Source organism: Cucumis sativus, chromosome 7 (assembly GCF_000004075.3).
Source record: "Cucumis sativus cultivar 9930 chromosome 7, Cucumber_9930_V3, whole genome shotgun sequence".
NCBI lineage: Eukaryota > Viridiplantae > Streptophyta > Magnoliopsida > Cucurbitales > Cucurbitaceae > Cucumis > Cucumis sativus.
The window spans coordinates 21,266,130-21,283,747 of record NC_026661.2 but is presented as its reverse complement, the minus strand read 5'-3'; the positions used below and the strand labels follow the sequence as shown (position 1 = coordinate 21,283,747).

At 34.1% G+C, this 17,618-nt stretch overlaps 2 protein-coding genes across 5 annotated transcripts; one reads left to right on the top strand and one right to left on the bottom strand.

Moving 5' to 3' along the window:
- Positions 1-149: 149 nt before the first annotated feature.
- Positions 150-8,417, bottom strand: LOC101215522 (mannosyl-oligosaccharide 1,2-alpha-mannosidase MNS1). The gene is made up of 14 exons (XM_031889054.1): positions 7,879-8,417; positions 6,835-6,882; positions 6,536-6,712; positions 4,993-5,105; positions 4,517-4,582; positions 4,185-4,356; positions 3,278-3,367; positions 2,775-2,899; positions 2,566-2,631; positions 1,703-1,811; positions 1,518-1,616; positions 1,131-1,211; positions 866-1,036; positions 150-608 (listed from the first exon to the last, which is right to left on the bottom strand). The coding sequence occupies exons 1-14, from the start codon at positions 8,029-8,031 to the stop codon at positions 366-368; spliced, it is 1,713 nt and encodes a 570-aa protein (XP_031744914.1). The 5' UTR covers positions 8,032-8,417; the 3' UTR covers positions 150-365.
- Positions 8,418-11,676: 3,259 nt separating this feature from the next.
- LOC101215755 (GATA transcription factor 24-like) lies at positions 11,677-17,570 on the top strand. Of its 4 annotated transcripts, none has more exons than XM_011660240.2 (8): positions 11,677-11,959; positions 12,321-12,633; positions 13,182-13,268; positions 13,377-13,510; positions 14,465-14,596; positions 14,693-14,798; positions 17,016-17,084; positions 17,178-17,570. In XM_011660240.2, exons 2-8 carry the CDS (start codon positions 12,325-12,327, stop codon positions 17,223-17,225), a joined length of 885 nt encoding a protein of 294 aa, XP_011658542.1. In that variant the 5' UTR covers positions 11,677-11,959; positions 12,321-12,324; the 3' UTR covers positions 17,226-17,570. The 4 variants fall into 4 exon arrangements, with proteins under 4 accessions (XP_011658542.1, XP_011658541.1, XP_011658540.1 ...); XM_011660239.2 differs by having other exon boundaries at positions 13,350-13,510; positions 17,190-17,570; XM_011660238.2 differs by having other exon boundaries at positions 13,350-13,510.
- Positions 17,571-17,618: the final 48 nt, after the last annotated feature.

The following is a 17,618-nucleotide window of genomic DNA, read 5'->3' as shown; positions in this document are numbered from 1 at the left end:
TACAGAGCTGCCTTGTTTCTATTGGACACTACATATACATGTGCCCTCCACCATATCAACTGTTTGAGAAAATGGAATCCAAAGAGGAAGAAGAGCTTATAATATTTTCAAGCAAGTTAAGCAAATAAAATATCTCCAAGAGCCCAAAAAGAAAAGAAAAACAGAACAAAAACCTTATCAAGATTTCTCTCTAAGTATTACATCTTACAAATAAATTCTGTCTAAACATATGGGAGCTGCATTATTTCCCAGAAGCAACAACTGCCTCTATCATCATCTCAATAACTATAATAATATAGGATGCTTGAGGTTTTCAACTATAAAAATCAACTCTACCAAGAATTAGAATGCAATAAAACACGTTTTCAATCAGACCGACCTTCCTTCCTGCTACGCAGCCTTATGAATGGCTTGCGTTTCTCGTCTAAAATTCTTTCAATGTCTCTTCCCTCTTTTCGGGTTACAATTCGTAGAGGGTGAGCTTCTGTGTTGAATACCCATTCGTCTAGAGGAATGACTGAAGGTGGTGTAAAGAGAAGATAGATATATTTCAGAGTCTCTGCGAGGAAGAAACTCTGCATCATGTTGTCCTTCACACCTGTGTTCACCTGAAAATACCGGTCACAGGCACGTCATTCGGAGTTCATAGAGATTTTGGAGGATATTTGAACATAGGGTGGAATAGCAAAAAAACTCTAAGAAGTTATGAGGTAGGGAGAGTTTCCTAAAAGCCTACCGTTTAAGAAGTTAATAAGGTATAAAGTGATATTATTTAAAAGTGGGATTCCACAAATTTCTTGGACAAAGACCCCTAAAAAATTATTAAAACAGTGACAAATATTTTAAGAGTTTGGAGAATGCTCACATCTTTCAGCCCGACATAACCTGATTCCACCCGGGAATTCTTTTCGAATGCTTGAAATATATTCCAACCCCACTCTTTGTATGTCTTGTTGCCAGTCAGGCGCCAGAGATAAAAGAGTGATTCTACTGTCTCTGGTCTCAGTATATTCCACGATGTTCCGACACTCATATCCTAAAATTACATATATAAATCAAATCAAGATTAAACTACAGTAATAAGAAGAAACTGGTGAGAGATATTACATTAGTGGATCAATAATACCAACCTCTCCGGAGTAGAAGAAATAGTTCTCTCCAGCCAACTTTGTAGGGGTGGTCTGGTAGAAATTATAGCACGTCCAAGCAAGCTAGAACGAAAATAAAATAAAATGAAGAATTAACGAAAACTCAAGAACCAACTTCAAACTAGAAACAGACAGAGTTTAGAACCCCGCATGTGCTTAACTTTTAGGATCAATCCCCCGTCAAACAAAAGTAAATAAATCATCCAAATGCCCCAATTAAATGTTCACACACCGCATTCCAACAAATTGATTTATGTTTGTCTAAGGTAAACAATTGAGGAGCCAAACCGAAGTTCCCAGAGAGTGTCAAATAATCGGAAACAAGTAGACCTCATTATTCCATAAGAGGAAAAGGTGGAAACGTTTTACCTCTTCTGCAAGCGTTAAAAACTTCTTAGACTCTTCAGAATCATAGCCAGATGATCCCAAAGCTATCATTCCTGGAGCAAAGCATGCAAGTTCATCCATCTGCAAGTCATAAAAATTGGGGAAAAAGAATTCATGGCAGTTGATCTTCTTAACATAAATGAGAGAAAGATTAGCGGAGATATTACCTTGTCACTGAGGGAAGATCCACTCTTCTCACAAATATAGGTGAAAGCTGACGGGGTTGTCCTCCTAACCAAGCTTGAAAGGCCTTTCATTGACTTCTCCCACATTTCCCTAAATTCAAAATACCAACAAACAATTCTGATATCAAAGTCTGTCATATTAAAAGACAGGAAGTTTAAGAATAAATTAAAATAATACTAATAAACACATCAAAGCACTCATGAGTTATAATTGAGGTCTACCACTGATAGGCCTATCAATAATAGATTTCTATCGCTTATGAACCTATCATTAACTGAGGTTTATCAATGATAGACCCATAGCTTGCTGAAGTCTATATGTGATAGATGTCTACTATCGATAAACACATACCCGTTTGGTAATATTTTTGTTACTAGTGTATCATGTCAATAAAATACAAATATGATATATAGGAATCGTATTATTTTACTTCATTTACTATTAAATGGAAAATTTGTTGTACCTTCATTTTTCTTAAAGGAAACATAATTTTTCATTGACATAATGAGAAAAGACTAATGATCAAAATACAAGGAAATAAAACGTGGATATACATAGCAAATTTACATATTATAAATTTGTTGTTATCAACAATTATTTATACTCGCTCCTTCCCTATTAGATATATACAAAAAAATTGTCATGTTTGCAAATTATTTGCTTGGGTGACATAATGCAAAAATGACCACTAGTTTTGCTATCCTTTACAATTATCCTTGTGTCAAATATCACCAACTCCAAAAAAACGTACCATCATTTTTCTCCCAAATTTCATTAACCTAAACATCGTCACAGAAAAATACATCCACTTTGAACTGTGTTTATAAATGATATGGCTTCTTACCGGTAATGCTTTACAGCAGAAGTTTTGTTTCCATGTATCCACACTTTGAGCAAGTATTCATAAAAGCTGCCAAAAATCTTCAAGTTAAAGGATACCAGCGAAAAACAAAGTATGGTTTAAAAAATACTTGAAATGGAGGGAGGGAAAACCTAAGAAAACAAAATTCTCAAAAACATAATAAAAAGTCTCAATCTTGAATGATTGAATACCTGTCGCCCATGGCACCAAAAGTTATGGTTGCATGTGATCCTTTTCCTTCATTTGGATCAATGTATATGGGCAGCAGCCCATCATCGGGAAAATTTTTATTGAGCTGGGTTATTACATTCTCAACCTGACATGTTGTACACCAAACGTTCAATATTCTAGGAAGCCAATTGATGCACAGAATAGCACTTGACAATCAAGTAAGCAGTAGAACAATGAATTAATCAAAGCCACAAATAGTGGAACACTAACAGCAATTGCAATCAACGTCCTCATCAACAATTAAACGTGTACATCATTGAAGAATACATTTCAGGACAAATAACACGTACAACAATAGCATTGGTACACGACATTAGAGCCACCGTCCTATCTTTTATATATATATAGAAACCCCGGCTTTCATTAGAGTCAGCACTAGGGCTACCATTCTATCTGTTCTGAGTCAGTGGAGAGTGTATTGAGATTATATAAGAGCACAATAAGAAAACAATTAAAATTTAACCTTTTGCTGATACTTTGGATCTCCAGTCCTTTGTGACAGAGAAATGAACTCCAGCTGCTCAGTACCAGCATCTGCAAGGATACTAAAACCCTAAGAAAAAATAATTATTAGTTTACTAAAAAAATTACAATTATTAAAAAATTAAAAAGAGTAATAATAGTACACTATTTGAATTAGAAATGCCATTATAAACCAATGGATTACAACTGCAGGACATATCTTAAAAAATATAGCTAAATAAACCTCCAGCTGTAACGGTTGAACTCGCATTGAACAACATACATCAGCTAGAAAACATGATGAATACAGGAAACTCACCAAAGGTTAAAGAAAACAACTTCGAAGTCAGATATCATGATTCACGATCAATCGTTGAATTAAAATCAATCGTTGGAAGTAAATTATATAAATAAAAACGTCTGAAGTTTAGTGTCCAAAAAGAAAACCCAGGGTAAAGTTTCAATCTTTTTTGAAACGAAGACAAGGATTAAGATTCAATCTAAGAGGGATTTCGATATAGATGGGAATTTCTATGCCCAGGAGCAACCTCAACGTTCAAGTTTAGAGGTAAAAGGTATCGCAATACCATTACAAAGATATATAAGTAGCAATATATCATAGCTTAGGACCGGACATGAATGTGCTACCCTGACTATTGATAGTAACGACAAAGAATTAAACAAAGATTTACGTGGAAACCCTAGTACAGGGAGAAAAACCATGGTAGAGAGTTTTCTTATACAACAAATGATACAAGAGGGGGAAGATTAATGGGTAACAAGAGCCTAAATAAAAATGGAAATAATAATTAGAATCACATAAATTACAAAACTACCCTTGAGCTTTCAAGGCACAACAAGCACTGACAATATTGAATGCACTGGAAAGCTAGAAGAAAGAAAGTTACCCCAGTCCATGAAGGATTATGAGGTCTTCCATCAACCAAATTTATGAAGTTATAAGGGATTCCTGAAGGGGTATCCCATGCTGGAAGCAACCTATCAGCTATATCTACTGCCTTGTCGAGAAACAGTTTGTCACCGGAGAGATCGTATGCACTGAGAAGTCCACCTACAACTCTGATTCCAATCAAAAGAAAGCACTTATGAGCAAACAAACTGTGACATCATCTCTTTTTGAATTTCTCATTAGAAGCAAAAAATGCCACAAGTCCGGTGGTCTTCTGCCCAATAACAAAGGCACATAAAATCAATGACGCATTAAACCTTATAACGCAACCTTATGGTTGTCTCAAAAACGCTGGCGTCATAGTTCTTGTTGAAATCCAATGAGTTTGCAACCCACCTACAAAGTAAAGCAATATTTAGAGGCATTATAGTTGTCTGCAAATATTTCTGGACACCACAAATACGCAAAGCGCATAGACAAACCAAGCATATCATACTATAGATCACACTTAAGTTGAATGGTATTAAATTTTGATCTTGACAAGGACTACCAAATTAGTATAACCGTAAGTTTATATGGAAATAAGAAAATTGAAGTTAGAGATTAAAAAATACAAATTAAAATAAATAAATAAAGGTGGGGGAAGCATGGAAGAAAAAATAGGCTTGAGTTTGCAGCAAAACAACTCTAATAACATTTTGGTGCTCTTTTGGCTCATAGGAGAAACAAAAAGTCTAGAATATGTAACAGCGAGTCAATGAGTCAAATGCATTAAGAAACGGGGAAAATAAATGGAAAACACTCACTCTTTAGCTTTTTGGAATTGCTCATCGAGACCCATGATATACAATGTATCAAGAGAATCTACTATCGTTGCTCCAAGACCACCAAAGCTATTAATCCCACTTTTTGATTGTGGCTGGACACACCCAAAATTAAGAGAAATCAGGAAATAGAAAGATGTTACTCATTAACTTGAATGCACAACCTGATAAAGTTGAAAATGAAAATAACATAGGAAGACAAAAGAGCAATCATTCTAAAAAAAATGGCAAAAGAGCAATCAATGTGAAATTCAAAAGTTTTGATTAGTTTTAAAGTATGGATAACGGCATCCTCGGTGCTACATCCATAAAGATCACTTCATATTTACTGACCACTATGGGGGAGAAATCAAGGAACATAATAAAATGAATTTGCAAGCCATGATCAGTTTATATAGTTTTTTTTTTTTTTTGTATAAATGGAAAACATTTCACTGATATGATGAAATGAGACTGATGCTCAAGATACAAAGAGACTTGCAACATAACACATAAAACCTTTGGATTAGGAGGTGCACCCAGAAAACAGAAATAGCCAAATGCTGATTACATAGAGAAATTAAGAGCATTCTAGTTAAGACAAATTTCCTGATTAGAATAATCCTTGAAGAGTTTTGATTGAAAACATCAAGAAGACATAACAGGCAATACAACTCTTATCTTTTGGTCAAGGCTCAGTTTTCAGCCTATCTCATTATTCATATCCATTCATATCACATAACAAGCACTCCAACTCTCAAACAGATGCAGAATTATATTTTAACATAAATATCTAGAGTCAGGCATGTAGTATGCTTGTATATTCTACTTTTCAGTTATGTTATTTCAAGTTCAACATTCCCAAGCGAATATTCTGGTTGTTCCAACAAAATTGAGAGAAAAATTGGATACATCAATTCTTTTATGCAGGCCATCTTAATGATTTCTACAAATTACAGAACAAAAATATTGAAAAAGGAATTAAATGAATAGTTCCTTTCCTTTTGAGTCAGTCAAAAAACCACAAGAACCACCAAAGAGAAAAGCGGGAGGCAGAAATTTCTTGCAATTCTTAGTTTTGATTTTTTAGCTAAAAACATATAGCATGAAGATTTGAACTGCTAATCTTTTGGTCAAGACTAATGTTTTGACTAGTTGAGCTATGCTCATGTTGCAAATCTCTATTTTGATTTTCAAACTAGTCTACTACATAGATGAATTTAGTTACAAAGAAAATGTAAAATATTGCCAAGGATCTAACGATAGTCTCACACACACATATGCCTTACGGCAAACACAAAGAACGGCTGTAGTTTCAGCTTTATTATAACTCTGTTTCAGGACAAAAGAAAACATAGAGGGAAAGAGAATAAGTGCAAAATTTTGAACATGATTTATACATTAAAAAAATGACAACTACAGGACATTCAGCAAATAAACTTCGACTCTCAAACCAATTCATAGATATTGACTGTTAACTTCAAATGAAATAGAACAATGGCAAATGAACAAATTATAATACTACATAGAAGAAAGCCCATCATACTTGCAGTTCATCTTGTCCCCAAGCATATTTTTCATAGGAATTCCAGGCATGAATTGCTGCTTCTTTAACTTTTTCCCTTCGCTCAGCATCAATAGGATCGTCAACCTCCTCCTCCTTGGCCTCCTCGTGAACTCTGGCGGCAATTCCATTCATTGTCTTATCGTTATCTTCTTCTACCTGACCATACAATTTTTACATAGCCATTTGCACTTATTAAGGCCATAACTTAAATTTGAAAAGATTGGACATAAGCAGCTTAGCCTGATATCGAGGAAAGATAAATACATCAAATCACTTACCAGACTTTTCAATCGTACCACCTCAGATTTTAACTTTGCAAGCTCGTCCTACACAAGAGTATTGAATACACATCAAAAGATGGCAATGAAAAATTCCATGAAGGAAAATACTCTTAGGCTGATGGAACTACATTGAAAATTGTCCGAACATCAGTGTGCAGGGATTACCCCAAAATTCAAAACAGAATCAAGGTTTTGAATACACTATGTGACAGGACACATTGGTATACCCAATAGAATAGATTTTGTTCAAGTAAGGTCGATGACAAAAGTGATTTGGTAAACATAAAATTATAAGTATTGTGGCCATTTCCCTCGACCTGGATATCACTTCCAAAATGTATCCGTGGATAGATTAGATAGTACAGCTAATCCAGAGAAGTTTGGTTATAAATTATGATTGCGAAGGACAATAATAACTACGCACGGTTATAACTGATATTGTGTAGTCACTCGTGAGTAGGAAATAGTATAAGTTGTTGAATGACAGGGGAAAAACGAAGATGAACTAACAAACGCAAAAGTGAAAATTTCTCTCTTTGAATGAGGACCCAGCCAACCGGCATTATCATCCATACTCGATAGTTGGTCGAGCATATTTATTCTTTAATTCTCAGACATGTAATTTAAAATCCATTGGTAGCAATATATTGAAATAGTTGGGCAAACATGAAGAATTATCAGTTTCGACAACGTGGGTTGGGTGAGTTGCGACGTGGACTTGACAAGACAAAACTAACTGTTATCGCGAGAGGGACAAAACGAGCTACTGAGATTCTTATTTGTCGATAAATTCTACCCAACAAGTCGCCGTTTACCAGGAAGTGGAAATGAGGAGGAGAGGACCCATTCAAACATTGAAGTGCCAAATTCAGAATCTAAACTGTTTGCATTTTTCTCATATTCCACAGTTCTGAAGATAAAGGCAACCCAACTTACACGGCCCCTTCACAAAAAGTCCTCATAAATCCCCCAAAATTCAAAGCAACATTTACGTAAGTTCTACGATTGAAAATTAAGCAATACCCAAAACTCAAACAGTACCTCATGTTCTCTGAGCAGAGTCTGGCGGTCCCAAACTAATAAACTAGCGCAAACGAATGTCACTAAAAGAAAAGCCAATCTTTTGGGTCTCTTCAGGTAGTACGATGGATGACAATACCTCCATTTACTCGTAGACGATCTGGTCCTAGCCATGGGATCTCAGAACAGGCTCCGACACAACAAATCACCTTCCCCAGATTCACTATCAGCAAATAATTTCCGACTCGGAATCAAATGATCTATCAAATAACAGCAAGAAACACCATGATTTATAAAGAAAGAAAAACAAAAATGGCAGAGATTGAAGCGTCTGGAAATGATGGTAATTGAAAGGATCTCTTTGTAGATTCAGAGCTCCTCGAATGTGCTTTTCTGAGTTTGGAAGAAAACTGGGAAATTGAAATGGAAACGGAAACGGAAACGGAAGAGCCGCTGAAGGATGGTATTGAACAAAGATCGCCGAGAAGAAAATGGGGATTTTCGGTAAATGTATAAAAGAAATAAAAATGTTTTTTTCTTTTTTGAAACTATAAAGAAAATTGTTGATTGTTTGTTTGGAAATTAAAATTGGGGAGAGAGGTTTTGATTTTCTTCACTGACCAGTAAGATATCAACCAATAATATTTTGCCACGTATTGAGTGGAGGTAAACGTCAGCGTACATCACTTAACTTTTAACAAACACCCTAATACAAGGGAAAAGGGCAATCCAAAGACTTTGCCTTTTCTTTTCTTTTCTTTCGTTATGTGGTGTATCAATTAAACCCCTAAATAAATTAATTAATTGAGTTCATTTCATTCTTCCATTCATAGCATATAGAAACTAATTAATGAAATGATTTGTAAATGTTATAATTGGATGCTAATAAAATGGAATGTAATAAAAAATTCATCTTTCCATTGACGGTTGTGAATTTAAATTGTTATTAAAAACTTATTTTATTTCACTTATTTTGGTCATTTCACTCTTTATTGATCACTTTTTTCTTGTTCTAATTTCCATTTGAGACATGATTATCTATGAACATCTCTTAAATGTTTAAGTCATTATACACGTACTATTTTATCTTATATTTGTTTTTACGTAATTGATGATACTTTTTGATATAGGTAATTTTTTCAGGTTTCGTTATTTATTTGTTTTTTACACTTATTATAACATAATTATAGCGTGTTTTTCTTATCGTGTTTACTATGTTATCGTGTTTACTATGTTTTGAAGAATAAAAAATAAGGTTTCTCCCATAAATGTCTAGTCATATTTGTTTTTGTTCTTTAATAAATAAAGAAAAAAAAAACTCAATTTTTATGCTATTGCTTCTCAAATTGCTTGTAAACTTGTTTGAACCTTTGGCTACTTTCATCTTAAACCTTTTTTTTTTCAATCATTTGATTTATTTCACCATGTTCAATGTTCCCAACATTCATTCAACTCCCAAATTGAGTTTAGAGGTAAGTTTTTTTAACCTACCTTAAAGATGAATTTGGAAGCATTGTTTTATAGAGCACATGAGTTTATAATGAGGAAAAGTTATTATAGACCACACATTGTTTGATTGTTAACTAATGACATGACATTTAGACAAACTAACAATCGATTTTTAATGTGCATCAAAACTTTGCATCTTAAGTAGAAATCTTACCAGTCGAAAGCTCGTTTAGTTTTTCTTATTTTGACATACCCTTGGTATTATTTAATGTTCTTATTTATTATAGACTTTAGGGGTCATTTGGAATGAGAAAATTAGGATGAGAATAACATGGCTGAAGATTAACGCACGGAAAAAATAAGTATGAGGATAAGATTGATGGGAATGGGAATCAAGAATGCCTGTTTTTTTGTTGTGCACGTGAATGGTATTAAGAACGTATGAGAAAAAATAGTTATTTAACAATCAAGTAATAATACTTATTAAACTATCAATTATTAGTGTAGATAAAATGAGTAACTTGATAGGATAAATTTGAAGAGTTTATAAAATATGAATTTATATAAAAAAATAAAGTGTAATTAATTTTGTTATAGTGGCTTGTTTGATAAAGTATAAATAGTTTGTCAATTTTTTTCTATTAGTTGAAAAAAACTCTTATAATTTACGGATATATGCATACTTGTTTTTAGATAAGCACAAAAACAACTAATACAATCAAATTATTAATATAGTTAGATAATTGTCATTAATTTGTTTCTTAATGAAATTATAATTAGTTTAACATAATTATAATTTATCAATTATTTTATCTATTAATACATGGTTTAAAATATATATGTATATAGTAATTCATTAAATTAGGTACTTATAGATGGTAATGTAATTTTATAAATCACAAATTTAATTTTGTTAGTTTAAATTAATTAACTTTAATAATACATATAAAAAAAGAAAAGAGAGTCGAGAATAAGAAAACACATCACTCAATTTATGTGTCATACCCATTCTCACCCTTATTTCCATCTCAACTCCCTTAATCCAAACGCTCCTTAGGGTTTGTGTTTTTATTGGTTTTTAATCATTGGTTGAAATTTTCCTACATCTTTTACCATTAACTTAACTTCTTTTTTTCTACTTAAGGTTTTTTTATCTCTTCTTTGGTCTATGACTAGAAACGTGAAATTCTCTAATGTCTTCTATTATAAGCCTTATCTATTGGTACTTTTACTTTTATAGAATAAGAAAAAACTAATATTGATTTTGTACAAATAGATTCCTTGCTTATGGACAATGCAAAGTTATTCTAACGTATTTACAATGTCTTCAGATTAATGAAGTTACATTTTTCTTTAGTTAACTAAAAGTGGCAAACTATATAAATATAAGTTCCTAAACTAGTAAAATTTTTGCCATCAATCACATGTAGAGTATAACTTCATAGAATGGCAACACTTTTGTAGTTTTAAGAGAATAATTATGTTATGACTCAAGAAAAGGAAATAAAATAAGTCATTTGCTAATTCAAAATGTTGCATAGACTTGCCTAGTCATCCTAAAATTACTGGTCTAGAAAGAGACAAATACTCAATGAAAGATAATGGCCTACAAACAACAATTAGGTTCAACTAAATACCCATGGAGAACCTTAACGTGACACACGATGGATTTACGAGGATTAGTGGAGAAGCTTAAAAGATCCATCTAAATAAAATATACAAAAGAGCTCAAATAACTCACCAGAGAACTAAGATGAGTGACGAGGAAAGCTTCAATGACTTATGAGGGAGCTCGTATAACCCAATGAAACTTTAATAAAAATTGCGAGGGAGTTAAAGAGAAACAACGTGAGAATCTCATTAGGATCGACATAATATTCAAACAGGAGTCGCTAAGGACCTGCAAGTCATGTAAAAACCTCGAAGAGATTGAGTTGAAACATTTTAGATTTTCAATGGACAATTTCACAAAAGCATACCAGAAGTCAGGTTGGTAAACTATGCTAAAGTATGCGAAGTTTGAAATATTTGAGAGTGTACAAAATAATTATCAAGCATATTTTTACATTTTTTTAAATATAAAAACAACAGAACTGTTTTTAAATGTAGTAAAATGAATAAAATATCTATAAAAATATAACAAAATATCACAATATTGATATATCTACGATGGACATAGACTAACATGTCTATATTATACATATACATAACCGTCCATATCTATAATTAATAAATGTTTTTGTTATTTAAAATAAAATTTCACAATAATAAGATAACTATATTTTTTTAATAAAGAGATAAAAAAGTTGTAAAAGTAAGAAGGAAATGGGTAAAAAAAACTTTATAAAATCACATGGTATAAAAATCCCGAATCAAAATATGTGTTAAGCGCAAGCGGGAGACATTCAGCGCACGTCTGTCGCTAGTTTCTAGAACCTTCTCTCCTCCCTCCGAGCTCAATCCGCCGTTGATCCCAATTGGGTCAGATCGCATCTTCAGCCCTTCCCTTCCCGAGGAGAGATCATCCACCTGAAAATCAATGTGATCGTCGATCCTCTACTTTTCAAAGCTACTTCGCATCAGAGCCAGGAGATTGGTTTCATCGTGTTGTGGATTTCGCGATCATCTGTTGGATTATCCACTCTATTTGATGGTAATTTTAACCAAAATCTCAATTGATCGTCTTATACCACTCTTCGCTTCTCATCACTCCCTCTCCCTGAGTTTATTTTTACCGAAAATGGAGGAAATTGACTTCTTCAACTCACAGCACATTGACATTGTGTTAGGCATAATGAACTTAGAATTTGGTTTTGAACTATCGACTTGATGTTCTCGTACGCAGTTACGGATATTCTTCATTTTGGTTACTTAGTGTTTATTGTGAGTTTGGCATTGAATTCGGTAGGGTTAGGATGGACTTTCCTCCTATTTTTATTCATGCGTAATGCTTGTCAACGATTAATCGAGGTTTCTTTTTTACTTTTTTTTTTCCGGTGTTTTGGCGGGAGCAGTGAAATGGACAGTATTCATCCAAGTGATGGACGGATGCATATCGGCCATGCACAGCATTCGATGCACACGCAATCTGTGCAAGAACAGGAACACCATGACTTGCATTATATGAGTAATGGGAATGGATTGGCTGATGAACATGAAAATGAAGGTCATGGTATTATGGTTGTGGAAAGGGAAGTTCAATCGGACCATGGTGATCTTGCTGAGAATCGTGGTGTAATGGTGGATCGAGGAGGCGAGAACTGCGACCAGCTCACCCTGTCTTATCAGGGTCAAGTTTATGTTTTCGATTCTGTCTCGCCTGAAAAGGTTTATTCGTTTTCTGCTTGTGTTAACTGTATAAAGTAAAAACAGTTTAGAGAATTCTTGAAGTGATACTCTGATGTTGAGATAACACTACATTTGCACAATTAACCTTTCCGAGCTCTCTTCCTAGTTGTTGAAAAAACTGCTGAGTCAGATTGGTCCTTCACAGTCTTCGTTTGATGTTGTGACCTAAGTATCTTTCACTTTCATTGTGACTGAGATATTCTAAATTGACACTGACATGTTTATCGACATTACCGGTTTATGACTAAGTGGACCTTTTGATTTGGGCTTTATAGGCGATGGATGGGATGGGATTAATTGGATGGTTTATGCAATGATAATACGTGAATGCTAGTCATTTGAGGTGCAAGCAAGATACCCTAATTACCATTTTTATGGCTAAGTAGAAATATTGGTTGCTTATCTAAAGAAATTCATGTTAGCAATTTCGCATGTACCTACTAGTTCATCAGTTAGCATATATAGTTTGTTCTTTATTGGTTCAATGGTTTCCCACTTTCTCAATAGTTTAAAGAACTCCTTTTCAGGTACAAGCCGTGTTATTATTATTGGGAGGTCGTGAAGTACCTTTGCGTGTTCCGTCGATCCCAATAACCAATCAGCCAAATGATAGGGTATGTATTTCTTCTTGTCAACATTTTACCATTATTTTATTGTACTATCTATTAAAGAATGACGTGTTATCTCATCTGTAGCATCTCACTGATGAAGCGTTTAACCAGGCACTTGCCAATATTCCCCCACGTCTAAGTGTCCCTCAGAGATTAGCTTCTTTGATTAGATTTCGTGAAAAGCGAAAGGAACGTAATTTTGACAAGAAAATTCGGTATACAGTTCGTAAAGAGGTAGCACTTAGGTATCTCACCTTCCTTTATTGTTGGATTATTTTTTTTCTCCCTTAAGTTATCTATTATTTCATCTTCAATAGGGTTATATTTTCTTCTAAGAGTTGGGAGTTAATGCTGTATGTTCCTATTATGAGGCTTAGTTTGATTTAAGCATAGTTTTTCAGCTGATGGTTGAAGCTGTTTAGTGTCATGTATTCTTGTTGAACTGGGTAGCAAAATGATGAATGTGTAAAATTCTGATGACATGATCAATGGATACTTTATGCATCTTTAGTTTGTTCATTGGCTGTCATCCTGATGATTCCTCTCTCTCTGAATTAGCAAAGGTTTTTTGCCAATTACTTTACAACATTTCCTGCCTATAAGTTCAGTTTCATTATGCTTATTTATGAGAATTGAAGAGGTTCTTATAAACAAAAGAGAGAATTGAAGAGGGCTTTAGGAGCTGGAAACAGTTTTAGGTAGTGGCTAACTTGTAATTAGTCTCAAAGTTGCGTTAAGTATCCAGTGTAGCAGTTAGTAGTTTGTCTACTGATATCTCTTTTAATTGAAACAAAAAACCAAAACAAACTTACTTTCAGTTCAAAATCAATCAAAACACCTTTTAAAAAATTTCTTTAAAAAAAGCTACATGCTTTCAAATAGCTTTTGACTCTAATTTTGGAGAAAATATTATGTCTTAGACTGCACATCTAGCCCATTACTTTACTGATTCAACAATTATAAGTGCAACTGAAAACTTTCGACTCACTAACCTGTAGTTTCACACTTGCTGACCAATAATGCATCTTGCAGCATGCTTTGTCGCAAGAAGTTGAAATTATTTTGTTTGTGTGCCGACAGATTTCTTACATACACTTTCTCGTTGTACATAAGTTATTTTAATAACTATATTGATAAATTCAAAACAGATCACTGAGCTTATATTTAATGTTTTCACTTTGTTGTTCTTACTCTTATAGGATGCAGCGTAATAAAGGCCAGTTCACATCTTCTAAACCCATTCATGAAGATTCATCATTGGCCATGGCGAGTTGGGAACAAAATGAGAGCTGGAGTAGTGATGGAAATGGATCCCAACAACAAGAAATTCTGTTAGTTTTTATTTATGATCTAGTTCAACTACTCTTTAAATAGTCATGCTTATTGCTTTATTGATTGATTCACATTTTTAATTTATTGGCCTGTAGCTGTCGACATTGTGGTATTAGTGAGAAGTCAACACCAATGATGCGACGTGGACCTGATGGGCCAAGAACCCTTTGCAATGCTTGTGGACTCATGTGGGCAAACAAGGTATCAAACATTCACCTCCCTCCCCCCAACCCACACACACACACAAAAAAAAAAAAGAAAGGTTAAAAGACGTTAACATCTTTTAATATGGTGATATAGTTCTTTTGAAAATGCGTATTATATCGTGCTTTAAGCTTAAAGGATTGTATCAACTTTAGCAAATCTGAGATGTGAGATCTTGAACATAACTGCCAGTAAATTATAGATGGATCTTTCTTCGTTTCTAACATCTGTTGCAAGCATGGGCAATAGTCCACTGCTTATTTCAGTCTTCACCTCAATGACGTCCCTAGATCCTCTTCTTTTTGGGCTCCTATCACCTTGAATATTGGATGTCCTACAACCCTTCCTAGTTCCTAGGGACGCAGAAGTTACCCTCACTCTTGTTTCATTGGGCCACCCCTTCAATGGTGCCGAAGTCTTTCTGTGGTTCCACGTCAATAGATCATTCTTTTGGCTCATTTGGAAAAAGAGTGCAAGAAAAAGGGTTCTGATAGACACAGCAGAATTTTGAAGTATTCTTTGATCGCATTATTTATTATGCTGTTTCATGGTGTAAATTGTCTAACATCTCCACTTCCTATAGTTATGTTCACCTTTCTTCAAATTGGGAAAGCCTTTTGTAATCATAATGGATCGATTGTCCCTTTCGTAAATTTTAGAACATCAATAAAATTGTTTTATATATATATATATATAAAAGCCTACATGAGACCTTTTGGAAGGCTGTCGCTAAGCCCAATATTAAGTTTAACTTTTGGAATTAGAAATAGAAAGGAACTAACTCATCAATTTCTTTGTTGTAAAGGGCTCTACAAAATGAAAAATTGAAAGGAAGAGTGACATTCTGGATAACAATACACCAAGGTGTAAGCGTTTTTATGTCTCTTATGCAATCCAGATAAATATCATCAACTGGTTGCAAATTCTTCATAATACAAAATCCGATGTATTAAGCCAACAGAACATGGATTAGGACTTCAAAGTGGCTAGATTGCTTGCTAATATAATCGCCCTATTCCTTTAAATGCTATTGGTAGTTTTTGTATAATTTCTCCATTCATGTACGGTGGAACTTAGTTGGATGCTTTCTAGTTCCCTTCCTATTAAGCAAAAGTGATTAAGGTGCCACGGAGTTTTATGGTTGTATAGCAGAGTAACGCCTTTTTACATTAGAATTTAGATAACTGCAATGATTTTACAATCCTTGATAGAGCTTCTTCAAAGTCCTTGGAGCATAGATTCTTCAGGAAGTGGATTCCAATCAGTAGAGTGGATGACGTGTAGTGGTTATTGCATTCTATGTTGGGATTAAGAGAGCCAAAGCGATTCTTGTGTAGGATTTAGAATTAGACAGCATGGATGAGGGTGGATATGATGAAGGTTTCACTTTATTTTGGGATTCCTATGGTATGCTTGGCTTAATATGTTTGACGTAAAATTTTGCTGTAGTGGGAATGTACCATCATCATAAAGTCTGAAGCTCTAAAGACTAAAAGTCTCCTGCAGGTTTGAAACTTTGAAGATATGAAGGATATCTCGTCAAAATGTATAAACTTAGTAGACTAACTTCTTTAAGACTTCCAAGCTAAAGCTAAAGCTTGGAACATTAAAATCTTATTAACTTTTGAGAGAGCACTCAAGGATTATATATTAGACTATACGAACTATACTGTACTCAATCAACCAAAATTAAAGTACATTCAACAAATTGAAGTGTCAAATGAGGGCATAAGGCCTATTAGACAATTAAGGGTCTTTCCAGTCATGGATTGTTAGAAAATGCCAAATATTTCTGGATTGGCTTTTCTGTTGTGATATTTATTAATGGTATACAGTGAACCTAAATTACCTCCTTTTTGTTAGAAGCCTATAAAAGTCATTAAGAATGGTGTTATTAAACCAGTTTCAGAGTTTTCGATAGACATGATTCAGAAAATGGTGTGGTGCATTTAGCTGCTCTGCTTTTCGCCTTAGTAAATCTTTTCTTGAAGGCTGTTAGGTAGCGAATAGCCCTTAATGTTTTTGTTTTAATTACTTGTAATTTCTATTGAGATGTGAGGTGCTTGCTGATCCTCCCTTCCCTTCCCCTATTGCTATTTGTATAACCTTCATTTACATTAAGCTTTGTCTCTTCATTTTTCAATATTAATAATAGTAAGACTCGCATCCTTAAAAAAAAAAAACTTCTAATTTCTAACCCCGTGGACTGTCAAGGGAACTCTTCGGGACCTCTCAAAAACTCCAAATCAGGGTGGACAAACTGCAACCTTCAATAGAAATGAGGTGGAAAGTTGTATTATATTGTTGTTTTCTTTACCATTGTTTTTGTAGTCGTTAATATCGCCCATTACATCAAATCATTCAAATCTGTTTTAGAATGCTGTGCAGAATGGAGATTCTGAGTCCAACCCGAAAGGTGTTTAGAATTGTGACAGATGGCTATGAGATTGCTGTTGCGGAATTTAGCAAAAACCATACATCTCTCCTATAGAGATTAGGTTGAAATGAGTTAGTCAACATTTGACAGATTTAAAATTTCACTGATGGCTATAGATGGATTCACACCCATCAGACAAGAGGAACGAACCCTTGTATCTTCCAAAGCTGGCTGCATCGAGGGTGAACCGTGTACGCGTACTAATTAATTTATTAGCCTTTTGTTTTATCACATTGTGAACCATTTCAAATTGTCAATTCCTAGAATCTTGTAAATTATCATCTCCTGCGGGTGTACAATGAAACGGTTCTTTTTTGTTTTGTTTTTCGTAATCAGATTTTATTTTTGTCCTGCATTTTCACTTGCACATAATTCTCTGT